At 47.2% G+C, this 27261-nt stretch overlaps 2 protein-coding genes across 7 annotated transcripts; one reads left to right on the top strand and one right to left on the bottom strand.

The window, feature by feature from the left end:
- Positions 1-1573: 1573 nt before the first annotated feature.
- On the top strand, positions 1574-17733 carry LOC135394125 (uncharacterized). The gene is made up of 13 exons (XM_064624647.1): positions 1574-1655; positions 4850-6949; positions 10034-10173; positions 10246-10414; positions 11144-11337; positions 11543-11664; positions 12599-12741; positions 12813-12945; positions 13382-13469; positions 15967-16094; positions 16150-16263; positions 16517-16670; positions 17281-17733. The coding sequence occupies exons 1-13, from the start codon at positions 1577-1579 to the stop codon at positions 17446-17448; spliced, it is 3732 nt and encodes a 1243-aa protein (XP_064480717.1). The 5' UTR covers positions 1574-1576; the 3' UTR covers positions 17449-17733.
- A 1033-nt stretch (positions 17734-18766) lies between these two features.
- LOC135395339 (Ig-like V-type domain-containing protein FAM187A) lies at positions 18767-25748 on the bottom strand. Of its 6 annotated transcripts, none has more exons than XM_064626571.1 (11): positions 25601-25748; positions 24894-25020; positions 23889-24118; positions 23786-23818; positions 23668-23718; positions 22321-22487; positions 21849-21981; positions 20392-20551; positions 19623-19801; positions 19166-19189; positions 18767-19107 (listed from the first exon to the last, which is right to left on the bottom strand). In XM_064626571.1, the coding sequence occupies exons 1-11, from the start codon at positions 25647-25649 to the stop codon at positions 18902-18904; spliced, it is 1359 nt and encodes a 452-aa protein (XP_064482641.1). In that variant the 5' UTR covers positions 25650-25748; the 3' UTR covers positions 18767-18901. The 6 variants fall into 6 exon arrangements, with proteins under 6 accessions (XP_064482641.1, XP_064482643.1, XP_064482645.1 ...); XM_064626573.1 differs by lacking the exon at positions 25601-25748 and adding an exon at positions 25431-25594; XM_064626572.1 differs by having other exon boundaries at positions 19053-19107; positions 19588-19801; positions 25601-25746.
- Between the last annotated feature and the right edge of the window lie 1513 nt (positions 25749-27261).

Raw genomic sequence — 27261 nt, 5'->3', positions numbered from 1 at the left:
TTGTTATACTCCGAAAAAGAAAAAAAAAAAAAAGAAACCTGCAAAATAAACGTTGTAACAAAGTTTCGACTTTCAACAAGACTTCTGCGAAAATAAGGCAAAATCGCATACACACAAAGCTTAGAAGGTGGCCACTGAAAATGTTAAGAGGGCAACTGTTTTCTCATTTTCACGATTTATCAATGAAGTGCGCCAACTGGCAATTTTTATGTTTTGGGCAATTAACGTTTTGGGGTATAATAGGTGCTGGAACGCATAGTGTATCTCCCAAACGCTCTTTTTATTCATTTTATCTTCATTACAGACCCCATGCATTATATCTTCGTCAATTACTTTGATTACAATTTATTTGTGGCTGGTTGAAGTCAATGAGCTGTTTCGTCGTTCAGACGCAAGCGAGAGATAAAGTAAAGCTCGCTTTGTTTCAGAGCACCCGTATTCAGCTCACATTCTTGGGAGTGACACAAACAAGATAACATTGTTAAAGATGAAGAAATATAAACATCGAATGAGGAAACGGTTTCGTCCAAATTATGTCATTTACACGGAAAGCCACTTACGCATAATGGATTGATTACGCTGAGAACATTTCTCACCGTCACGCAATACGAGCATTAGTCCTGTTCTGACGGCGACTACTCCGAGGAAGTGCACCCTCAGCTAAGCATAAACGGGTGATTCGGATTTAGCTACTAAGGGGGTTGTGACACTTTGATAGATGCATGTCGTTCGTTACGTCCTGCACGCATTGTAGTGCATGCCAGGGTATTGAGGAAAACTTGTTTTTCTACATGTCGTAATTGGCGAGCTACGAACCTTCGAACAAGCTATCGTGTTAAGCTCAAAGGCAGACATTGGCAGTTTTTTTTTTTTTTTTTGATATACGAAACTCAACATTGGCAGTCAAGAGTCTGGCGCTGCCTCGCTGGGGGAGACTCCTGTAGTTATGACGGGGCCCAATGAGTATCGGTATTCGTGGTGTAGATTTTCTACGCTGTTTGTATTATGAAGGAAGCAGACTGTTTATTACTTACAATACGCTGTCATAACGTTGTTCATGTTGTAGAAACATACAATCAACGACCATACACAAAGGGGATGGGACGCCAACGGCGTGTGTGCCCCATGTGCCTGTAAAACTTGGGGTGCACGTTCACGACGACGCAAATAATAGTATTTCACGTTTATTTGGCCTAAAATCGGACGAAGCGTCGCAACCCGTCCCACTAACGAAACAACTATAACTCCTAAATACCAGGTAATCAAAATTATTCCAACAATATTCGCTCCACTTTTGCTGACTAACGACATTTTACCGCGGCTCGCCATAGCGGCCGGCGACGCGCAAGCGACAGCGAAGGCACGAAGCGGTCCGGAGCCGTTGTCGTGGCAACGAAACATCAACAACCTCTTCATTGAGCAATGGCGAACGTCCGCGATGCGTTGTTCCTAGCTCTTTGTGGTCAACACTATAGTGGCAACTTTTACCGGGAAGTGGATTCAACGGGCACGCCATGAGTAGCATCCGGACGGTGCTTTTTCGACCTCGCTGCCAAAGTGTACGTGCGGTGACGTTATGGCACGGTTGTGGTGGCATCTCTTCCTTCGTACCTCGTGCGCTTTATGGATATTTGACGCATTTAATGGCCGTCCAGGTGAGAATTTTGGTGAAAACGTGCAAAAATAAGCTCCTTGTCTCTATATAGTGTCTAAGGATAATTCGTGGCTTTCCGTCGCGAGACAACTATGGTCCGTCGATTCATCTTGACCACCTGAAGTCAGCACTCGACACACCCTTACTCTTGCAGGAAGTCAGAGCAACTCGTGGCGTGGCACCCAATCGCTGGAACTTGTACGCTTGTTTTCTTGAAAGAAATGCAGGTTCGCACGAAGGAGCATGTGGTACCAACAGCACGATTCTGCTTTCAGTATACATGGAAGTATACATGACAGACGCTCGCTTTCTGGTCTCGTACCACGCAGGCCGCGAAATGCCCCGCCATTCTTTTATTTTCAGATGCATAAACCTTTTATGTACACGTAGGGTTCTTCGTTTTCGGGTTAAACACGATTTTTCACGATAGTTCTCCCCACGAACAAATGTTCAAGAATTGGGGTAAAACCCGGTATCTACCCGAAATCCTTGCGGTCCTTTAAGTTGTCGTTCCCGGTAAGTCGTCGGAAAGGTGAATCATAATATCAGCAAAGAAAGCTATTTGTGACAATCTATTTGTCCTCCGTTTATGATCCCCTCCTGCAGGAGTCAAAGACGAGCTTTTGCAAGCTCGGGCAAGCTCGGAGCTCGGGCAAGTGTTTGGATACCGCGCGGTCATTCATTAACCCAGTTCCGAGCGGAAATTATTGTTTCTCGTCTCAGTGTCACAGCAGTGGTTTGTTTCATATGCTTTTCGTTTCACCCGAAAATTCCCCGGTGACATATCAAACAGAGATCATAGCACCCGATTTTTCCTTCCCTAATATGAAAAATCATAAAACCCGAAAACGAAGAACCCTATGTACGCGTTACATTTCCGTGCGTGAACGTGTCTTCCCAGCCATTATTCATGACGCAACTTATGGTTTCCCCGTTGACACTTTCCCCGGGCTGTAGAAATGAAGGGTCTTCGCAGGCGGCCGTCCCTACATTTACAGGGTCTAATTGGCCGCCCTTTCATTACACACGACGAATCGTCGAGAAAAATACTGTCTGCCCAGGAAAGCACTGCGGGGCAGTTTGCCGTCAAAGCTGCTGTCCGACGCCTTTTGTGCCACTGTAATCTCCGCTCGGATGTTGCGTTCTCGTTGTGTCGGTTCAGAGCTCTACCCGACAGGCAAATAGAGGGTCACTCTTGACGAGAAAGCCCCGTTGCAATTTGGCCCCAAAGATGATCGCGGTAATAATTGAGCTGGAATCTTTTAAAGTTTGGATTCTGTAGAAAGGGGATATGTTTATTTATTTATTTGGTTTACCTTAAGGCCTGCAAATAGGGTTGCCACCAGGCCGGTTATTTGCGCGCTCTGCCGGTTGCCGGTAGGAAGGTGATACCGGCAGCCTTTTGTTGGTATTTGTGGCTCAAGACCTTTCATAAGGGCTTTTACAGGGTTCTCCCTTCAACATTTCACTACAGCTTGAACAAATCTGGAGCACAGACCCAACTGCGCAGTTACCAATCGTTTTCTTAGTTATTCATTATTATTATTATTCATTGTTATTATTATCATTGTTATTCATTAAGTCTTGTGTTCGGTGAGGACAAGAGCAGTGGTTGTGCAAGGCTGTTGGTGGTTGTGTTGAGCCAGCTAGACCGTTCCTCACCCACTTTCCCTTTCCCACGACCCTTTCCTCCTTCCCCTCTATTCCACCTCCTCTCCCTCAACCGGTATTTTTCACTCCGAAAGGTGTCAACCCTACCTGCAAAGGGCATATTATGTGGTCGCGTTGAAACTACTGAGGGGGTGCCCCTTGGAGGACGATATATGGAGCTTGCGTGCAAGCATGCCACCAAGGTACTCAGGCACATCGTCCAGGCACGTTCGATACGCTCTATTTTAATACACGTGAAGGACTCCACAAGTTTTTGGCATCGGGCCGCGTCCTATTTTTTTATTATCCTCATTATCGTCGAGTGTCGTGGCTCTTACGCGGCACTGTTGCGGGGGCTATCGCTAACAAAATGGAGAATGCTTCGGCTCTGGCTACGGTTTGGCTTTGGCTATAATTGGGATATTTATTACTCCTAACTTTCCTGCTCTCGGCTTGTAGCGACGATCGTTACCTCTTCGTCTATTTGTTATTTTTAACCTCTATCCGTGCACTGACCACAGTGCTAGCTGGTCCGTATCCAAGTGTTATTAACAGAGGACTGGCATAAGTGCCTTTCACAAAAAGGCGTACGCCTCTCGGTTTCTACAAATCAGGGGAGAGAACGACGTTATTCGGGATGATGGTTGACTATAAGGAGGGCCTTATAAGGTGAAGCTCTACTTTAAGAGTGAACGATTTTATAGCGCCATCATCTGAGAGGGAATCTCTAACAAGTGGCCGTCACAGTATCAAAGAAAGAAACCTACAATCACGATCGACCTACTAGGTTATAGCGACCATGTCATATGCACCCGGCCCTTCCCAGCGCCGCATGTGGAAGCTAGCGGTGGCGCTACTCATCAGCCTGGTTATTGCTCCTTCAATTTCTGCAATACTTTGTACTTTAGCTCACCTTAGTATTTTTGTACAAGGGGTGGATGTCCCACAAGTGGTGCTTCTTTCTAAAGTTGATTATCATCATCATTCTACACTTTTTCATAGGAGCTGTTGCTGTCGTCTGCTACGGTAATCGTACGTCCGCTTCTGAGCGTTCAAAATTCAAATTTCCATTGTCCAATCATGATGTAGAGCTCCCGGGCCGATGAGTACACTCTAAAAACAGAGTTTCACAGCATAGCACGCTGTGCGCCAACCATTGCCGCGAATGATAGGGTTATCGCTTCTGATTCGAGGGGAGAGGGGGGAGTACGCCTTTATGTGACAATTTGTTTATATGGTAATTGCTACAAAAAGGCGTACGCCTCCCTCTTTCCTCAAATCAAAAGCGATAACCGTGTCGTTCGCGGCAGTGATTGGCGCACGACGTGCTATGCGGTGATGTTCTGTTTTTAGAGTGTAGCGCCCTTAGCGGATCGTGCGGACGGGCCCCTCATAGGGGTTGCCGATTATGACATGGTCGTTATAATCTACAATACGGACGTTTTATTTGCGCAGTTTAAAATACCGAGTTAATTTCAACTGAAGTGAATCGCACAAAATGTACGGAGCATGTTCCTTCAACCTTGCCTGTTCATTGTTTTACAGCGAGTGCTTCGGACACGGGCTACTTCGGCGACGAAGGTGACCCCAACTTGTGGCTACGTCGAAACTTTCACTCGGTGCACCCGTCCGACGTTGTCGGCGACGGTCACGTACATGGATCGAGGAAAGGCACCGAGAGATTTGCCGCCGACTTGGAAGCCCACTATGAAGGTTCTGGAGACCCTCCGACCTTCTACTCGCACAGCGACTATAACTTCCTCCACCTGTCGACAGCTGTTCATCACGTAGCGTCACCAAGAGCGTCTTCTTCGAACACAGAAGCTTTAGCGAGGTCTTCCATTTCTTATCCTGGACCTTCAGCACAACTCAGTGCCTTCGACTTTGACAATGGATTTCTCGGCGGCTCGTCTTCAGAAGCATTTATCGCATCATCATTCCCTGAAACATCATCCGCATCGTCCATAGCAGTAGTCTTCAGCAGCACGCCGAGTGCGTCTTTGTTTCAGACTCGGCAAAGTACAATAGGTACGGAAGACCCAGTGAGTACGAAAGACTTAGAACGTCATCCTATTCCTCTGCTTCCAAGTCCAACCTTCAGCCGTCCTCAGAACAGTGTAACCAAGATCGCTGAGTGGTCGAGAGACCATAGTGTTCTGTTGGACTCTAGCACGGTGTCCTCCAGTTCCAGCGAGGAGAGTGCGCAGATAGTGCCAACAGATTCCTTGACGCCGCAGTCGACGGACTTATCGTCGTTGAAAATTCAGCCTACAAGTGCAGCCTACGTTGATGCAACCAGCGTGTTTGTCGACACAACTGAGTTGAATTCTAAGAGTACCTGGACCGTACCGGATGTGACGACAGACGTCATATCCAGATATGGTAATACAGATTATTCTAATCATACTTTGACGACGCCGGATCTTGTGCGCGATTCTACTTCGGGAAACGTTACGACAACTTCGAACTTTCCGAGCCCGGAATACGTAGTGCCCGATGACAGCTCAACTAGAGGTCATGATGAGAACGCGGATACTGCGTTGTCTTCTACAAGACCTGCTTCTTTATCTTTAACAGAATCTGCAGCATCGCCATCTTCATCCAGTAGCTCAACCGCGACCGAATCTACAGTGTCGACGACAGACAGATCTATCGGCACGGATGTTGTAAACATTTCGTCTCCTCCAGGCAACATGGATGAGACGAGCACTTCGTCTTCTCCGGAGGGTGTCGAACAAACGGCAACTCCTTCAGTCAACACGGTGCCGGCATCTGATGTGACTGACGATGTCACAGCGATTACAGTTGAAAGCCAGCCTCCAAACGACGAGCAAACCACACCCACCTCTTTGATTACGGACCAATCTATCGCAACTGTACCAGACGTCCTAAAGCCGGGAGTAACAAACAGTGAACCACAGACTACTGCGACAAACAAAGTCTCTTCCACAGCTCCGCCATCAACAATTTTTATCTCAACCAAAGACGGGCGGGATTCGGAAATCCAAGACAATTTACCTTCGTTCCAAAGCAGCACTACTTCCAGCTCAACAGACAAAGATCTTGAACCTACCGACGCACATCTTCATACACCTCCGTCTTTCTCGACAACAACTACAGACACAAAAACGCACGATGCAGAACCGGAGGAGCCCACCAGTTCAACCTCATTCCTTGATTCGTTGTCATCTAGTCCTGAGCCCAACTATTCAGTCCGCACAATTGAAACCACGAGACTTAACTCCGTGGCGCCTCCGTTCCAGAACACGCTGGCTCCAACGTTCAGCACGAAGACGGCGCACGACACAACCTATCCAGGAACGTCAACAACAATATGGACGAGCTTCAGCGGAAACCTTCCTTCAATAACGGCGACGCATCACGCTTGGTCGAGCGAAACGAATTTCTGGGACCGATTTAGACTGACGACTAAGTCGCCAGCGTCCACAACATTATTGCTTTTGACTACAGCCTCACGTTGGCTTGCCACGGCTTCTCCAACGTGGAGTTCGCCAAAGGCAGCGTTTCCAGACACCAGGACGACGCCTGTAGCACCAGTTAGACCAGTTAGTACGTGGTTACCGCAGCCTGTCCCAGCACCTGATGGAGCCTTGTCGGAGAAGAATAAGTACTGGATCAGAACAGGTGGGTGGGCGTGGCTTGCTGCATGATCTGGATATAATGTCTTTGAGTCAGACTTCCACGTAACTTCAATGCATTACTCAGGTTACTTTATCTTGAATACTTTCGGGAGTAACATATGGTATATTACATTTTAAAAGACAGTATTTAGTGTCTTTGCTCAAGTGTTTGTTTCGCAGTAACTCGTACTCATTTCTTAAGTTTCTCCTAAGATACTCCGTTTCGTTTTTTCAGGAGACAGGCGGGTCGAGAAAATGACTTAACTTCGTCTGTTTTGGTTGGGCGCTATGCCACTTACATGTGCATGAATTTCATTTATGATATTTCGGGGAACCTCCACCCTTCCGCGGCGTAGCCTGCAGAAGCGGGCAGCGCTTTAAAGGTACTGTAAAGCAGTAGACAAGCATGATATGCCGGTGATGTGACTAGAGACTTTATTGCTTCTAAATACCATATGCGGAACCATACGACCGACAACGCGCTATAAATATTTTTAATTTGCCATGTAAAATGCGGCGTAGTGGAGCGGTGGGACGCCTGGTGTCAAACAACCCCCTCTACAGCGGGCAACACTGAAAATTGGTATTACACACTATTACATCGGAACTTCGTTATTTTAGTAACCATATTATTAGTTTCCCTGTTTACATATGCATTCTGTAACCTCTGTTAGCAGTGTTTTTTGCGAAGTAACCCAGCACTGGCCGCTGTTCGATGGAGGCTCTCCCTACTTCTCTACTGCGCCTGCGCGCTCCTTCTGTTCGCGGCCTCTTTCGGACGAAAAACTCTCTCTGTGAACCTCTGTGAACAAACAAGTCCCGACGCTGTCTGGCTTCTTGAACGTCTGACACATTTTTTTTTCAACGGCTCATCATTTCATTTCAGTTCGCTTATCCGTTTATCCTCAGATGTGGATCGTTGTGTGAATTGCAGGGACGGATTTTATGGTTTATTGTTATGTCGGGCCCAGTGTCATACGCATGCAATGTGGTTGCCGCCGCATGTGGCAGGAGTACGGAATCATTTCGAATACCTAGTATAGTGTTGCCCGTAATCTTTAATTGTAATTTTTTAATCAATTGCACCGTCGATTGGAATGCAACTTGCGCAGTTTTTGTCCTGGTGGCTTGGACTATCGAATAGCCACACTAAATGACATTTGATCGGTGCTGCTTTACAGTACCTTTAAGTGCAGTGGTCCGGGGAACAATGGGTTGGCCTTGTTGGTGAATGTTCGGGCTCCTTGGAAGCCAGGGGAGAAGACCGGTGTCTCTCAGAGTCGAAGTCTGTAAAGGTTCATAATTGAAGCGACCAGTTGATTAAAACAAATAGGTATAGCTTAAGCTCGCTTACATGGCTCTTCGTCCTGCTCTGAGCACAGCATGGAGGATATCAGCGCTCGCGACATTATCGGGCGAGATGTCCAGAGGAGAGCATGCACAAAGAAGATATCGCGGGAAAACGAGAGTATGCGAAAGAGTATGCGTTTTTATCTTCACTTTGTTCGTATTTGTTCGACAGTAAATTCCACAAACTGTAACTTGATAGTATCTTGAAAGTAACGAGTTACTTTTATGAGCACTTATGAGTATTTAGTACTCTACTCATTCACTTTTTTGCCTTGTACCCAGTACCTTGTAGGAGGCTGCTTTCCACTTGCCTTTCTTGGAAACGGAGTCTTTAAAAGGACGGTCGCATCCGTTCCAGTCGATTTCGAAACTATGGTGTCATTTTATTTCTCGTGGACCACTGATCACGATATCGAATACCCCACAGCGAAATAGTGGCGTGGTTTGACTGTTGTTCGATGGAATCAGACTTGTGCCCGTTACTACAAAAAAAGTAATTGGTTACCGTTACCGTTACTCTTGTAGCAAAAATAATTGATTACCCTTACAAATTACTCGGCTCAAAATGTAATTGAGTAACGAGTATAAAAGTGTGCCGTTACTTCCAATTCATGCAAAAATTTCCGCCCCTGTGAGCTTCGAAAAGAAAAAAGAAAAACCCCAACTCCGAAGTGATTGGGACACCTGAAATAGCGCTAAAGACTCGCGCGTGAGAAGTAGCAATAATGTTTTTTTCCCGCAAACTACAGTAGAACAGCCCAACAAAGACACACGAAATTTGTCACAGAGCGTTGTTATTTGGAGTCAGACTCTACTTCAAAAGTAATTGATTACTCGGTAACTGATTACTCAAAAAAGTAATTGATTACAAGAAACGCAGTTACTTGTAACGCGTTACGTACAAGTCTGGATGGAATACATGACGAGAGCAGACGCCGGATGTTGAGAGTATGCCGGAACTCCCTTTCTGGAAAAACGAGAAAACGTCACCCTCTAATACCGAACACTGGAACACCGCGGCTGGACGGTGCCTTTCTCCTCTGAGCGCCGCCCTCTCACTCCTCCGCTTGGGAAGTAACGTCACGCCGCTGGAGCCTCTGCAGCTGCAGAAGCAGCGCGGATCCCTAAAATTCGTTTAGTTAATATCTAAGCACTTTCAGGAAATAGCTAAGTACATTGTCGGTGGACGTCGAACGTCATGGATGATCGAACGTCATCAGTGATAATTTTGTTTCATTGTGCATGGCTACACAGGTAGCCAGCAGAATAGTCTGTGAAGTGGCCGACCTGTGCCGTAACAACACGTGGTCAACTTGTGCTTTGGGATTAGACATTTGGAAAGCAGTTGCGAAGACCCAAAGGATGGATTCACTGTGAAAAAACGTTGTTCTGACCACGGCCACGAAAATATTTTCACTAACGAAGGTTTCGCTGTTCTGCACTGTGACGTCACAGCTAGGCTGTGCACAGAGCCCTCTTGTGTTGACTTCGTGAAATCTAACGCCTCGTGTCCTCGTGATTCCCTAGTCTCATCTCTTTTTAGTCATATGGCCAAGTACGATCGCAAAATTGAGCCTTGACGCCATAACGATTGCGAGTCGCAACAGGCACTAGACTACATAATATAGGATGAATAGCAGGTGTTCTAGAACAACATTGCCACTATCACCATCGTTGATTCGTGCAGGTTGCCATTAATCGTTTTCACGTATTTACGAGACGACATGTTTTCCAACAGTGTTTCGGATGAACGACGTGGGCCGTGCCGACCCTGATAGATTGGCAGACCAATTGGCGTTCATCTACGAAAGAGCATTCGCGCAGAAACATGCATTTCGACAGAGTAAACGAGCCCTTGGACGATCCACTTCAATACATGTACGTACTGCGATGCACGTTTATACGAGATCCCTTGTGTGCGCCACGCGTAACACGTAATACCTTCCTTAGGTGGTTCACCTAGCTATGGACTATAAGGACAAACTCATGTCTCTGGTGTACGCACTTTCGCGTGACGGCCAACTGGTTCCAGCTGTTGATGCAGTGCAGACAATGACCGCCGTCCAAAATTCCGACATGTCCAGTCTTCTTGGCTATGAGGTTGTCACCAAAGCGGAACGTAAGTAGGAGTATTCTTGGCGTCTTTGGAGAAGAACGCTGGAAGTTTGTGTCATGTGTTTCAGTAGCGTTTTTAAATGCTTTTAATCGCTTTTTCACGTTCATGGAAAGCGAGTTCTGTACAGTTCTGTTACACGCAAAATACAACGTGTGCGATGCAACAACAATACAACGCGCGCGACATCTGGAAGGAAGAAACTAATGAGGCGGTTTGATTGGGCATGCGAGGGGAGGAAAAATAATGGGGAAAGGGACGGTGGTGATGGCACTGCTTCCCGTCGTTGGCCATTATGCGTCCTGGGCTGACTTCACAGGGAACTGTGCCGACATTTGGCTTAAAGCCGTCCGAGGAAAACCCAGTGAAAATACCCAGACAGCACAGCCGGCGCCAGGATTCAAACCCGGGTTACCTCCCAGACTCGGCGTGGAATGCCGTCATTTGTTACATGCAGAATCCCATCCTCTCTCTCGTTGATCTCTCGTTGCTCGCAGCGGCGCCTAGCGACCATGACGTTGTTATGGTAGCCAATCGTGCCGCGGCGTCTCGTGAAGAGTAGTCACGTGGGTAACCGTCTGTCACAAAATGAGGAGCGCCGCGATCGCTTTCGGCGTAGACATTCAGCGTATTTCTAATGGTTGGTTCCGGTACGGGTTCGATCCCGACCGAGAACCGCAAACAGCTTGATGTCGTAACGCCCAGACGTGAAGATAGCTATCGTTCCCGTTCCAGCCTATGTAGAGGTTGCAGAGCCATCAAAGGCCTTGTTCCCATTGACGTGGATCGTGATTGGAGTCCTGGCGGGCATCCTGGTCTTTGTAATCGTCTGCTTGCTCCTGTACTGCAAGTGCTGTAGACCAAAATACACGGGGACGTTCAAGGACGTAGAATCGGTTCATTCCTTCGGCAAAGAAAACAGGAAGAAGGTATGGTAATCACACTCTCTGCCAATATACCATATTTCTTTTGCAGCATTTTTAAATTTTCCAATCATATTCTGCAAAAATGTGGTGGAAGCGGCTGATAGTCTCGCAAAATTTCGAAAATTACTGTCACCGTATTCAACACTTTACAACAGTTCACGTCTAACACTGGATGATCCCTCAAACTAGGAGCGTTGCTGTCTTGCAGGCATTCGAAGGCTCGGCAGGAAATCTGTCCATGTTTGGAGAAAGAACTTACAAAGACGTCTTCACCAGTCCTATTCATTTTCCTTCGTCTACGAGAGAAGGGAACGGAAAGCGAACAACGGCGTAAGTTTAGTCGCATGAGCTTCATCTCGGATGGAGAAGATTTTTTTTTTTTTTGCTTTTAGAGTGATCAAAAACTCGAACAGCAGAGAGGACGTCTCATGGTCTCCTTTGTGCAAGCGGTAACTAGTGTGTATACCAATAAGGTTTTGCGTGTATGGTACTAAGTATAGGGATCGCCGATATTTCCAAGGAAGGCTCAGTTCGAAATATCAGCGGCTCCTACTCTACCTGTACATAATAGAGAGTTTTAGTACATCGAACGCAAAGGGCGATAGCGTCGGCAACATATAGCGTTGGTGGTTCTGCGCAATGCGCGAAGCTCTCTTTCTGTTATGGGCGTGCGCATAACCATCAACGCTATCCCCTACGTACGCAAAGGCGATAGCGTACGGTGTACTAAAACTCTGTGATGACGATCCGCTAGTGTCTCAGCGGGTATCCGCACGAGCGACTTTATCGGGCGAGATATCGGCGTAGGAGAGCGAGGAGGAAAGCGTGCGACAAGACGATGATAAGCAACTGATAACAACACAAGCCACTGTGTGCCTTTTTCGCCATTCTTCTAAGGCAAGAAGACGTCACGGAAGAAATGTCAACAGTATCCGAATGACATTGGAAGAAACGACGGAAGGCTCGCTAGAAAACACGAGTGGGCGGGGGGAGGGGGGAGTGCTCTAAGCGATGCTGCTAGCAGACAAGCAGCAGAGCCGACATATCACCCGGTAAAATCGCTCGTTCGGATGCAAGGTCAAAAGGAAACTAGTGAAACCCATCCCTGCGGCATGGCATTGGAGTGGCACTTTTCGAGTGGCGTTGACCGTAGAAGGAACAGATGAAATCGCAGAAGGAACAGAGACAGCTATCACACCCTGTACCTATACTGTGCCCTGACGAATTTTTGCGCGTAGTTCCTAATCGTCCTTTATCAATATAGGAAAGAAAGAACACCGAAGTTAAGCGAATACTACGTGAACCAGGCCTACGAACCCGATCGAGACACGAAAATGGCATCTGTGATCGAAGTCACACCCCAGGAAAGAAGCCGAGGAAAAAGAACACGTCCTCGAGTAGTTGACGGTAACTGCTGGTCTTTCTTAGAATATCGTGTGTTCAGAAACGCATCAGCGGTTATCTGCTTCGTGCTTCAGATCCGTCACGAACGTATGACACTGTGGATGCAGAATTTGATCATATTCGGAGAGACACCGGTGATGCACCTCTGCCCCTGCCACGCACGGTGATACCGGCAAAGAATCATTCAGTCAGTGACAGCGACACTTCGTGAGTACTGTTGAGCATACCTAACTTTGTACTTTATCCCCAAACTGAACCGTGGACTACAGCTGACTATATGGTTTATGCAGATTATGCAAACCTCGATTATACGATCCCGGATAATACGTTTATCCGCGTTTGTTCGCCACGTCAATAGTGCCCAACTTAGCGTGTGTGTGTCTTAATTCTTGCCACACGTTTTATCGGATAGTATACGCGTATATCTCGTCATAGTGTCTTTTTTCAACTGCTATACCCCGCATATAGTGCCATTTCATGGACAATGCGTTTTTCATGCGAACATCGTAAAACCTAGCTCTCATTGTTGCTTATACTACGTTACACTTGCACAGTTTAGGACGTCGTCTTGTAGCTGTGCTGCGACGGTATTATGTCGTTACACTTGTTGAGAAACTTTTGTCCATGCTCTTGATGTGCGCAGCCTGACGTCAACATCATCAACTGCATCAACTTCGAGAGTTGAGAACAGCCCACCAGATAGCGCCAGCGCTTCATTGCTGCCAGATGAGGTGAGATGTCGATTCAAGGGAGTGGGAGTTGTGGTGGCAATGGCATGCGAGCAAGAGGCCCAAACTGTCGATGGCCGAATACGCAAATTTTGTATTCGTATACCCTCACCGAAGCGTTGGAATTTCCGTAATTTTAGGAGCGAGGTCTTTTCCTGCCACGCATAAGGTGTTGGAGCAAACGTCAGCGCTTTTTAATAATCAGCTTCGGTGCATTATTCTTTATAATGAGCAGCTTTCAAGTCACACCCACCATTCGTGGATCATTTCCTAACGTGTCCACTTACCGATCCCAACGTTGCGTGCTCGGACTTTCGACACCGTCATCAACTTCTTGATACGGTACAGATGTGCATTTTAGTTAGGTTTCAGCGCTCGATAAATAACCCTCAGAGTGGTCACTGCAGCATCGCCCATGATCACAGTTGTCTCGCGACGTTACACCACCAACTATTATCGTCACTTTCATTTAAAGCGTGCATCCTATCGTCAGAGGAAACAGGTGATCCGCTAGCGAACGAACTGACTGCTCGTGCGTGTTTTCGGGAACGCAAGATAGGTAGCGAACTCAAAAATACTCGTACCAAGAATAAATGGACAACCTTTGGACAATTTATTTTAGGAGTTCGTTTATTTTTTCGGAGAGGACGACTTCGTACAGTTTGCAAGGAACTACCCTCGTGCCTGGTCAACTTCAGCGCCAAAGTTTCATGTCCGACATATTTATTTGTTGAGCGTGCTTTGAACCTGCACATCACTAGTTACGGCTTGGTGTTGGGGCTGGAGCACAGCACGGGCCTGAATTTACCGGTCCAGCCCGGGCGGCACGTTCCCGAAGCCACGGAGTCTTACCCGACCCTAGCCCGACACGGCGGCCGAAAACTCAGCCTGGCTGAGCCGGGCTCGGGTTTTTGGCCGCCGTGTCATGCCCACGCAGTGCTCTAGTTGCGATCCGAGATATCCCGGCTGTTTTTCACTTCCCAGAGACTCTATATGGACTCGAGTCGCGACGCTGAACTGCGGAATAATTTTGAGTCAATTTCTAGCATGTGTTTGAATGACTTACAATTATTTGTGAGGTTGCGGAGAGCGGGATTCCATTGATGTTTCGAGGGTATGGGTGGCGTCGAACCGATTCTGTAGCGCCGTGCACATGAACAGCGAAAAGAAGAAAACAGAAGGCTGGTGATCGCCGAGATAGCGGTTTACTTTCTAAGATGAGCACACAAACGAAGTGCGTAGCATATGGTTTTACTTCTTGCGTACCGAAGATGGACATGGAGGCTAAGTGCAGGAGGAGGTCTAGCAAAATACTGAATCTATTGGGACCTCTAGGAAAGGTCTCCACGAACATCTCCTTCAACACAAAATGAGGTACTCGCTTGGCGAACGAACCATCTGGAGCTTCTAAAGCCCCCTTTTCTTCAGCATGAAGCAGCCGGGGGTATTCACTTCCTACTGCGTGCCAGGCCCAGGTTTTGATACTTCACTGATTCAGTTTTGTAAGTCGAAGCTTGGTTCCCTCGTTGGGGCCAGTATGAAATGAAGCGATGGGCGCTAATTGTGACGACTGCAAATGAAACATAGCTTCTTGTTTGAGGAGAACGCACACAAACAAAGAAGAAAAATACCTCCTCAGTATTTAATAAAAGCGCCGCACATTAAACAAGAGTAGAAGCATTAGGCTACGACTGATGTTTTGATTAGCAGAGACAGAGTCAGTACTGTGTATGCGCGCTGTCGCAGTCTTATCTCAATCCCGGGATTCGTCGGGACAAACCCCGAATTCCGAAACTGAAAAAAATTACCCGGGATTCCTTGCACTAGTTACGACTGAGATTTCACTGACAAGCTGCTTTATTTTCGCTATGTAGTTCTACACGGCACGAAACAATGGCATTGAATGTAAATGTCGTTCACAGGAAATGACATTAAGTTTAATGTGTCAGAGGGATATTACACATTGAGGTCACTTCCTTGTAGTTACTTCCAAAGCAAAATTCACTATTCTCGTGCCTTTATAATCTTACGGAATTTATATGCCATTACTATATTCTCCCAAACTATCGTTTATCTGTGTGAAGCGGAAGTATCATAAAATTAATTTCTTGTGTTGAGAAGTATAGCGCCATAGGGCGCACAATCTGCAATGCCTCTGGCAACATTGTTCTCCGAATGTCTCGTCACCACATCTGCTGGTAGACTTCCAAGGTTTGATCAAGAGCGGAGAGCGGAGACGTTCGTGCTGTTGATAGGAGAGCGAAGCTAACTCTCAGTGACGTCACCTACTCTTCGAGAATCCGAAACTATTATGTTTTGAGACTTCTTTCGAAAATTCCTAGAAGGCCGTAACTGATGGAAATTATATATTGTATGCTTTGAGCCAAGTTGATTTTCGTACAAAATAAAATAAATTACATTTTTTAGTCCGTAGTGGCAGTTTTCCTTGTTGAGTTATCTCAAGCCATTCCTTTCCAAAGAAATCCTTGACGATACACAGGTTTCCAGCGAAGCGCAACAATCTGACCAAGAGTTGAAAGCGACGCAGAGGCAGCTGGACAAGATGAAACGTCGCATGGGGGAAATCTTGGACGACACCAGAAGTTACCCGCGAAATATGTACGACAGGTTGGACGTTCAAGCGTCTCCCATTGCAGTGTGACAATCGTTCTCGTCATTTCAGTTTGAAGAAAAAACGCGTCTCGCCTTCGGGAACTGTGGTCAGAAGACAAGCGAGCAGTCTTCGTTCGCCTAAAGCACGGTACCACAATGCTGGGGGCTTAATGAGGACGAGGAGGTATAGTACATATATACTTCAGCTTTTATTTTGGGACACGTAAGCACCGCGAGGAAAATATGGTTATGTACAGACCTGCACAGATTGAGAGAACACAGACGGGGGGAATCAGGCGTGGTAGTCAGCCTAGGGGCGCGTATTAAGCCACTTGACTACAATTCCCCCTTGCTGTCTACTGCCCGTGGGCTCGTGTCTACGTCCCGCTCATTGCCATAGTTGCCTCGCGGAGCTAACACAGTGACAATTCTTTTAGCGCTGACTTCCTGGACTCGTGTTCCGAGTATCCTGCTGCCCCAGAGGTAGAGGTCGTAGAGACGCGAGACGTGGTCACACAGACGGGACCGGATCTTCCGATGACCAAGCCCAGAATAATATGGTCCATCTATAAGACTCCCCCGTCCACACTGGTACATATACTTTTTGCTTCTCCTTGCACGAGTAATGCACCCGTCCGTTAATAACTGCCTGCCGGAGTAATTTTCTTTTCTTGTTCGTTTTCCACCGTTAATTCCGCTCCTATTATTGCATCATTTGCGACTCGGTTCTTGGCCACAAAACAGTGCCACGGACATGAATATTGAACGTGTGGTCCGTTAGATGCTTGGGTACCCGCTGATACCCTTTGACGACTTTTTCTGGGTATTTCACCTCAAGACTTTGATTGGGCATGTTGCGATTTTGCTTTTGCTAATTTTTGCTAATTTGCTGCTGCTATGCTACAGTAGTTCACAACTCTGTTGTGGCATGCAACGAACCTGCTTCCCCGAGTTTAAGGTCGCTTTGAAGACCGTCTAGCGCCATCTCTCTATAGCGCCCTAAACTAGTCGCTACGCGGCATTTCAAACATTGCATGAGCAAACATATGCATGACAAACCTTATTTCAACAACTGACATGGCATGCTTGATCACGAAGCATTGCATGTATTGGCACAACTACCTGCACATGGTTACCTTTTGTATTTTATTGGAGCAATTTATTAAAAATGTGTACTCTGGCTTTAACCATGTATTCACAGGAAGCGACCTCTCACGAGGGACCCCCGCGTGCATCAACGCTTCCGGAACCCATAACGACCCCGTTCGGATTTCGGGAGCCAACGAAATCTGTTATCAGCGCCATTCGCGGGGAACTGCGCAAGTTCAACGGGACTCACACCAAAACAAACGGGGAAAGCTTCGCTTGAAGCGGTTTCATCTGTTTTGTGTGTGCGCGTATGTGTGATGGGCATTATAGGGAGTCTGTTGCTGTTTCTCACGCTTATTGTACATAAAGAAACGGGTTGATCGGGAAAAGGAAGTACATACATCATAGGGCAACCTGTGCCTGTGTACCTTTCCATAGCGCGAACGTGTGAGAACATACGCGTTTTCGAAATAAGAAAGTAATATAATAAAAATAAAATAATAAAATTTAAATATATAAATAAACACTAATAAACTCGGCGAACCCACAGTGAACCTTCTCCTGTATGCAGAACTCAGCTCAGTAGTGTAAAGTTGGCTTCGCCAATATGCGGTTAAGTGCTGCAGACAAAGCACGATTTACAGGGATTCCTCACCCAGGAAGCCATGACACGCTTGCGGTCACGAGAGCCACAAGCGAACGCTTTTTCTACTGAACGAGGCGTGATCGCTATGAACCTGACCGTTAAGAGTCAGAAGCGTTGCTGTGACTACAGCAACGCTTCTGGCGGCTGTAACCATGGACGCAGCCGTTCGTAGTCAGACGGGCTTTCTGCGTTTCAAATCGTCTGTGACGATTAGCTGAAGCAGACGACACGGTCGACACCTGCATTCCAGATCCAGAACTTACCCGGGTCGACCCGAGTTTAGGGAGTAACTACTCTTCGCGTTCCAAAAGCGGGTCGCCTACTCGAGAGTAGCTAACCGAGGTAGACTCGCTCTACTCTCTATCAGATGTGAGGTAGCTAAGAGTAGTGACGTCAGAGCTGTCGTCTGCATAGAAATTATGGTCGACTGCTTTTGTTGCTGCTGCTCGTCTCGACTGCGTCATGCAGGAAGCGGGAAAGTTCCAGTGGGCAAGTTTTACGACCTGATGTTTTCTCCTGAGCAGCATGCGCGGAACCATACATACAACACACATCAGCTTGTTGCATGTGAAGGTCGAAAGCTGCTTCTATGCGTTTAGAGCTAGCTGCGGACCAGAACAGCGCTACCGTTTCCCGGAATGTGAGGTAAATACCCCTAATTCATGGTATGAATACTTTACGAACCCACGCAGAAGACCCGAAGTAAACACCGCCACACTAAAGCGAAGCAGCGGCCAGTGGTTCTGGTGTCCCGGGGCCCAAATGTTACTGTCGTCTGCTGTCGCCATGTCGAGAATCGTACTCGCGCCCGTATCACAACCAACTCGAGGGTCGCCTACTCTCTTGGTCACGTGCTACAACTCTGTCACGTGACTCTGCTCTACTCTGGAGTTTGTTTTGGAACGCAGCGAGCACTGAGAGTAGGCATCGAGTAGGTCGTGTATATGGCGTTGCAATACATGCGTGAAGACACAAGCAGCTCATTTTGCGACGTTATGTAAATTCAATATATTTGATTGGTATTCGAGGTGCTGGTACAGGCAGACCACAGAACAACGTATGCGATTAAACGTACGCACAATAGACGCTAGTTCTCCTTCTCAAGTGGCTCAGTGGAATCCGTACACTCTGTACTCGTAGGGTCCTTAGAGCGGGTGCGCGAGATGTAGTCCTGTATATCCATTCTCTTGTAATGATGCTGACAGTTGACGTAAACAACTGCTGCGTAAACTATGACGTTGATTATGATGGTAGTGTACGCCATCCACATCCCATTTGACGTAGCCAGAGTTCCTTGAGATTCGACGAGGGTTGATTATGCCTTATTTCAATTAGGTCCTCAATAACTTACCTACATCATGCCGCTTCTTCTTCACTGTGATTGGAGGAAGGAGAAAAATACGAAGGTCTTAAAAACTTGTCTTATCTCTTCTTTGGTACCTGAACACAAAGTTCTGGTCTGCTCAGCCAATCGGAACTGGCAGTTTCGGAAACAAAAACCTCACGAGGGGCTGCGTCTGACGACAGCCCGTTTTCGTGGCTACGATCGCTATATCCAAGATTGTGATAGCAACTATCAGCTCTAGCACACAGTAGGGGACTATCAGCATCATCACATCGGGTATCTGGTATCACTTTCGTCGATAACGTGACGTTGGCTGTTCTCTTGTCACACTTCGCTTTCTCTAGCACCTAAGCGATATCTTTCCAAGTTTTCGCTTTCGAAAAACTTCATCATTACTAGGGCCTACTTCTGAAACCGTTCGTACGCACATTTCGTACACAGTAAAAGGGACCATGCATCCTACCAATGAGCTGTAACTGTCCGACTTTGATGCCCATGACGGTGCATTCATAGACTCCTGTGTCGCGTGCTTTGAGCTCCTTGAAGACGAGATGTTTCTGGTCGCTAACCTTGACGCGACGCCACGCTCTGCGGAACTTGGTGCCGTTGAAGAACCACATCACCACACTCTCTGCCGATGCTCTGGATACAAGGTGATTTGAAATAGCAAAAAGCGTCATTTTCCTGCCGTTACTTTATGAAAAATGAAGTTAAGAATGTAGCTGTGACCCCACATTCGAAAGTCATTACGCGCCGAAAACCTGGCACTACGACAGCGGCTGTCTGTCTGTCCTATGTCGCACAAAAAGATCAAATATACTAGTGTCATCGAGATCAACGCCACTCTTGGTGCTGTATGCGTGTTCCCATGGCAACCGGCTGCTCCTCCCCATGCGAGTTCCTCGTTTGGCGTCATTTGTTTTAAGTATTCCGCGAAACAACTGTGGCTATAAGAGGTAATATAGACGTCGACAGACTGAGAGAGTACAACAGGAAGAGATGAGAGAGGAGGAGGTTACTACGCGTCTTGGGCATCCTACCACCACCCCCTCATCTGGCATCGTCGATGGATATCTATGAAGGTATGCCTTTCGGAATTGCAACTACAAAAACGGCAGCGCGGTGCGGTGACAGGCTTTATGTAGTAAATATGTGAGGCACGATGTCACAAACAGTGGATAAGCCCAAGTGTGCCAATATGGCTTCTCAACCCCATTAAATAAACAGATTACCCTGGACATGCGAGGCTTATCATGACCCCTTCCTCCTCTTCGTGACGAAACGCAGATGGGGATATTTCTGCAGTTTCAACCTCTTCCGTTTTGCCGATCTTCCAACTGAAGAAGGTCCCGTTCACTGGAGACATCGTTCCACCCGTAGCGAATTGTTCGTCTGAAAGATCGGCATTAGTAGCGTTACATCAGGCCACAATACGCGAAAAAAGAGCGTTCCCGTGTGAATAAATTAACCATACCCGTGCATAACCTGCGAAAAAATATCGTCCGTGAACACTTACAGAGTTACTCCGCCGGAGACAGTGTACTCTGCGGACTACTTGTCGCGGCGTAGAGTGATGCGGCTAGCTATTGCAGCCAATAGGAACGAGCGCACAACGGAACTTGAACGTGCCTTTTTTTTTGGGGGGGGGGGGGATATGTTTATTATAAAAAAAGAAAGGGGAAGATTAGCCTGCGCTACGGCGGCTTGCTATTCCCAGCAAAGAAAGAAAAACAAACAAACAACTAACAAAAACTCTGGTCGTGTTCAGCCCTTTTTGGGTTGAACACGTCGAGGTTTTTAAACCAGCAAGCTCTGATCAGCGAAGGTGTGAACTCTTCGTCATGTCCTACATTATGCCTGAAATTTTATTTCACTGCTCCTCCAAAATGCAACTTCGTGAGAAAATATTCATAGGGAATTTCGTGGTGACACAACTTTGTATAGTAGCCTTTTCCGCGGTGATTTCGAGCTTCGCGGAGAATACATGTTCACGTGGAGTTCATCTGTATTATTGGGTAGGGCACCAAGCAATGTACATAATTTATCAGATCAATGGAATTTCCTCATGCAATATGTGGAGCCTTCAATTTTTCTGGCAGCTTCATCTCTTTTTTTTTTTTCTTTTTTTTTGGGGGGGGGGGGCGGGGGGATATGTTTATTATAAAAAAAGAAAGGGGAAGATTAGCCTGCGCTACGGCGGCTTGCTATTCCCAGCAAAGAAAGAAAAACAAACAAACAACTAACAAAAACTCTGGTCGTGTTCAGCCCTTTTTGGGTTGAACACGTCGAGGTTTTTAAACCAGCAAGCTCTGATCAGCGAAGGTGTGAACTCTTCGTCATGTCCTACATTATGCCTGAAATTTTATTTCACTGCTCCTCCAAAATGCAACTTCGTGAGAAAATATTCATAGGGAATTTCGTGGTGACACAACTTTGTATAGTAGCCTTTTCCGCGGTGATTTCGAGCTTCGCGGAGAATACATGTTCACGTGGAGTTCATCTGTATTATTGGGTAGGGCACCAAGCAATGTACATAATTTATCAGATCAATGGAATTTCCTCATGCAATATGTGGAGCCTTCAATTTTTCTGGCAGCTTCATCTCTTTTTCTTTTTTTTTTTTTTTGGGGGGGGGGGGGGGGGCTTGTGATATCCGAATGGATTGCAGCTAGAAATAGCGCAGTCTCACCGCAATCCTCTTGGCAGTATTCAGTGTGAAGGTAGTCCGGCATCTTGTACAGTTGCTTCGAGGCTTCGTACTTTCTCAAGAGGAGAGACCTGCAACTGGGGCCCATGACGGGGACGCTGACGTTCACTGGCTCCTGCAGAAAACAGGGTGGTGAAAGTGCCCGTCATCGATATCCAAAGGCACCGAGTTCGTACCTTACCGGGTACAACTTAGCAGCACATCATATGGTTACAGGACTATTCGCCCTAGTCATACAAGTTTTGAAAGAAAAAAAAAAGTGTAATGAAACTGCGTGCAATTAATCAGCAGTGTGCGAGGTACGCCATCGACATTCTTCCCGTCGAATTGTTACAATCGTGTCGGCGGTCGAGATATGGCCCTCCCTCAACCTGCGGCGCATAATTGGCCGACTTCACGGGCGCACCCGATAATTTCAATTTGTCTGGACTGATTACCAGTAACTGTTACGTACCTGAGGCGCTTGAGGAAGCCTCATGAAGCCTTGAACGGATGTTGTCAGCTGACATCGGCCATACCGTTTACGGAGACCAATCTCGCCACATCGATCACACGGCGTCCACTCGCCCCAATTTGTGGTCACGTTGTGCTTAACTAGTATACCATCCAGGGCTAGGTTACCTGGAGAAAGAACCGTGCAGAAACATGGTGTTGGAAACAACTGCTACTTTGATGAAGTCTGCGTAAAAGCAGTGGCACCGGCAAGACTAGCAACTACGTGTGTAATCTACAGCGGAGAAAGTGCTACAACAATGCTTATTTCACAGTTGACAAGAACCACGACAGGAATGATTTTCTGCTTCGAATAAATAGCGTTTTGTGATGCGTGGAGCGTACGATAGTGTGGATGATGCCATTCATTTGTTCACAATCGCCAGGTGGCGCACCGACCCCGGATTATGATGTCGTCACTGTAACAAGTCTTTTTTGTTGCTCCCACTGTTTATGCTGTACCCACAGGGGTGGCATCCAATGTATTGCTCCATAGACGAAAGCGTGCTGCGTGCAGGGCGAACGCAATGCATCCTGGACAGGTCCTGGTCGTACGTCGCAGCAAACGTCAACGCACAAGATGGCCGTGCCCGTGATCGAAGGCCAAACCATTTTTAAACAACGCGTTTTTTTTTTTTTTTAAGTACGCGACGTTTTGGAAGTCTTTCGACCATGGTAATTATTTTCATCCGATAATCTCGCAGTAAAACGTTCGGTTTCGCCCATAAGGCCTCGTACTGTTCACGACTTCCAAAGATGTGATGACGATCGCGTGTTAAGACACACACAGCCGATGCGACGTACAGCTCCGGTGAACCTTAGTAATAACACTGGAATCTAATAACATGTAAACAGTCACATGACCTCAAAATGACGTTTTCTATGACGTGTGACCAGGACAAGGTGGCGGTTTTGGAAGAAGCACCCGCTTGAGGGTAGTTACAAAAATGGTGATTTATATCACCCCTGTGGCTGTACCTGTATCACTTCGTGGCCATCATTCCAATTTTTAGCGTTTATGCATTTCATATGAATATACTAATTAATAGACCACCTCGTATGAAGCAGAGTTTGTAAACGTCTTCAAGGCATTGGGTCGGATATACATTCAGAAATAAACATCACACCCTTCCCGCAACTCCAGATATTGCATGTGGCGTAGTGTTTAGAATAGAGAACGAATCTTCCGGCTGCTACGAGTACATGCTACATTGATCCTGCTCAGACTATTTCGGCTGGGCCGCGACGGTGTCGCCGCAGGTTGATGCTGCCTATCGCTGTACTGACTACGTTGCCAAAACTACATTACTGTATGTTTCCTGCAACCCCTGAAGGTAGGGCTTGTGCTTCAAGAGGTCTCCTAAAAAGAAAAGAAAAAACGATATTGATGGTGCATTGTCGCAGTTAAATTCACAGGGACAACAAACCTGAAACGGGATCAACGGTAGACTTCACAGAAACTGAAAGAAAAAACTTGTATCGAGCAAAGTCGAATAAGAGACGGTCGAGGCCCGACTCGTGTGCTCTTACCATCTAGGAGGTACTCCATGCGGTACTTCGTTGGCGGTTCCTCGTTATCGTGGCAAACGTAGTACCCAGCGTCTTTCTCAACGACGTTTTTTATTACTAGCGTGTGGTCCGACATGGTGTAGCGCATATTCTTTGACGGGTCGTCGTGCGTGTCCATGGCGACGTGGATGAAAGTACCGTTGATGAGCCGCTTGAACCACTGCCGACTCGTCACTGGTGCTGCTTCGTCGCTGGAAGTGAAAAGAGCTTTGATATACATTCTGAAAAAGAGGAGTAATTTTACTCCTTTTGGGGAGTAAATGCATGGCCACAAAAATAGTCCCTTTAGGGAGTAAATGAATGCCATAGAGTGTGGAACTGCATTTCACGTTACCAGGCACGCACCCAGGGACATAACTCGTGTGCCTGAATGAAAATACTTTGAATCACACCGTCAACCGCTATATATCGAATGATATGAAATCTCGCGACATGCATAGGGCACAATTGCCGAAGAAAGAGGCGCTAACTGTTTCTTACTCTGTGTTGGTGGAAAATTGCTAAGTTGGCTGAGATATTTACGTAGACTGTTGCGTTCGGAAGACCATTTGCGAAGTTCTGTGACAATTTGCGGTCCTGGGGAGTAAATGTCGGAGTTAGGGAAATAAAATGGGGAGTAATTGCAGTCTAGGGTGGTAGAAGCTGCAATTACCCCCCATTTTATTCCTTTCGATCGGATTTGTGTCTTTGCTTGAATCGTCCTCTTTTTTTTTTTTAATCGTACGCTTTCCTGCGTTATACGTACCTAATCGGAATTCGATGGACCATCCAGCCGACTAGAAAAGTGTCTCTGCCTACCGAGTACCGCTGCGTGCACTACCTCAGCAATGTCCTGTTCGCGCGTGATGGCGCGTTCTTTGGGGTTTCTTTCCGCTTTCCTGGCTTTTAATTTTCACTTAAGATTCCTGGTGCGTATATAATCTTACCTCACGTGACAAAATGTAAAAAATAATAAAGAACACGTACCAGAATCTACATGGGAGTTGAGCCTGTTCGCTCTTGTCCACCGACCGGACGTGTACCTCGGGTTCGAGCAGTACCGTTGACGGAGGCACAAATCGTTTTTCGCAGACTCCACCTACACGCTGAAAGGCTGGACCGTATCCCTAACTTTTAATAAATCGACAAATAACTACCTTCAGACAATGTGGAAGAGGGGAGGGACGTCGGAAGTTCATTGCCCCAGAAGAGGGGAAAACTTGAAGGTCGATGGACTACTGGTACAGTCAGGACTTTCTGTGTGCAGTAAGGTTGAGTAATAGAACGACACAGGCTGCATGCGGGCCCACCTTCCGACGCCCCTGTGCCCGTATTGCCTATAGCCCTATTGCCCGTATATTGTAGTGCCTGTAGAAACGTATTTGACAGTTGAAGAAAAGGCACCAGAAGTGGAATTCAAACCCGCACCTTCTGATACCCGGCCAGAGATTCTACCAATTACACCATGCTAGCTATACCCTCTCTTACCAAGCCACACTAGGAAACACCAGGACACGCACTCACCCTCAACACATTCTCTCTTAAATTGTTGCAGTCACTCCCACATTCGCGCAGACGAACACACACGTGGCGGGCGCCATCTTTCAGAAGAAACGTTGTAGCACTCCAACGTTTTTTTCTTTTTATCGAGCAAATGTCAGTAACAATATCTACTGCGAGACCAATGCGCTTACACCAAATGATGATGCCAAATATCAGAGCAGAACGAAGCTCGCAGAACATGGTTCACGCACCAAGCTCGTGCCCCGTGTACACACACAGTTCAGCATTCTCGCAATATTTCTCCGTTTCCAAGCGGAGCATTCAGAAAGGAAGCCTACTGTGGGTATTGTCGATATTGAATTTGAACGCCTCAGAGCAATACGACGTCGAGCAGAGCGACGGTTCCGCAGAACTGGATGTCCTCGAGACTACAAGGACGTCTGTAAATTACGATGCCTTATACGCAAACACCTTCAGCGCCTTGGTCGAAAGACCTGGAGGACGTTCTGTTCCTCCCTTTCCCCTTATACGCCGACCTCAAGAATTTGGCAGGTGATCAAGACCCTCAGCTGCCCTGCTGTTGCACAGGAGACGCCCTTCCGAGCACTGGCGCTTCACCAGGACGTACCAGAATTAACTGTTGGTGACGATTTCTGCCGTCTCCTCACTCGCTCATCCTGTGCCTCCTTAGATGACGCTCACAAGCAGTCTGCCCATGATGCTCTCAAGGTAGTCGACTTCCATTGCGGTGCTCGCGAGCCTCTGATGGACCTAGATTTCTCCTTAAACGAACTACAGTCTGCAATTTCTGTCGCAAAGAAAGGCTCGTCGCCAGGACCCGACGGGATCTCATACCAAGCCTTACTCTCTTTGGGACCTGAGACGCTTGGTAAGCTGCTGTGTCTCATAAATGAATCTTGGAGGGACGGAGTCGTACCTGACATGTGGAAGACTGCCCGCGTAATCCCGGTGCTGAAACCAGGAAAGTCACCAAGAGAACTGGCATCGTTTCGGCCCATCAGCCTCACTAGCTGTCTCTGCAAACTTGTTGAAAGGTTGATCCTGAACCGCCTCGACTGGTTCCTGGAATCCCGAAGCCTTCTAGATCCAGCACAGGCTGGCTTTAGACGGGGACGTAGCACGATGGACTGCGTGATTAATGTGGTATCCCACGTGGAACAGGCTAGTGCTGACGGCCTCCTGAGTGTTGCCGTTTTTCTGGATGTCAAGCGAGCCTATGACACCACAAGTCACAATCACGTGCTGCATGGGCTTTTTACTATGGACGTCACGGGGAGAGCCCTTAGGTGGATCTCTGACTTCTTGCGAGACAGGACCGTATACGTGAAAACGTCAGAAGGCGAAACCCTTCATCACGGTACAGCAGCTGGTGTCCCACAGGGAAGCGTCCTTAGCCCGCTCCTGTTCAACGTTGTCATGGCCGCACTACCCTCTCTCCTGCCACGGGGCGTCAATGTTAGCTTGTACGCTGACGATATTTGTATCTGGTCTTCTGGAAAGCAGTGGCCAGCACTACAACGCCGCCTGCAAAGCGCGCTGGACATTGTAGCCTCCTTCCTGGCAGAGAGAGGTATGGACCTGTCCCATGAAAAGACTGTGTTTTTGCCTTTCACACGCCGCCATTTGAGAAACCTTCAGCTCTACATAAGTGGGCACCCAGTGACGCGCGTTACGCACCACCGGTTCCTTGGTCTCATCCTCGACCGCAGTTTATCGTGGAGAGCAGAAGTTCGCTGCTTGAAAGACAGAGCAGAGTCCCGACTGAATGTTCTGCGCTACCTCTGTGGTACCCGGTGGGGGCTCACTTCTAGGGCTCTTTTCGGTCTTCACC

The sequence above is a fragment of the Ornithodoros turicata genome, chromosome 5, assembly GCF_037126465.1.
Source record: "Ornithodoros turicata isolate Travis chromosome 5, ASM3712646v1, whole genome shotgun sequence".
In the NCBI taxonomy this organism is placed as follows: domain Eukaryota; kingdom Metazoa; phylum Arthropoda; class Arachnida; order Ixodida; family Argasidae; genus Ornithodoros; species Ornithodoros turicata.
Note: the sequence above shows the minus strand (reverse complement) of the source record. Positions and strands in the feature narration are given on the sequence as shown.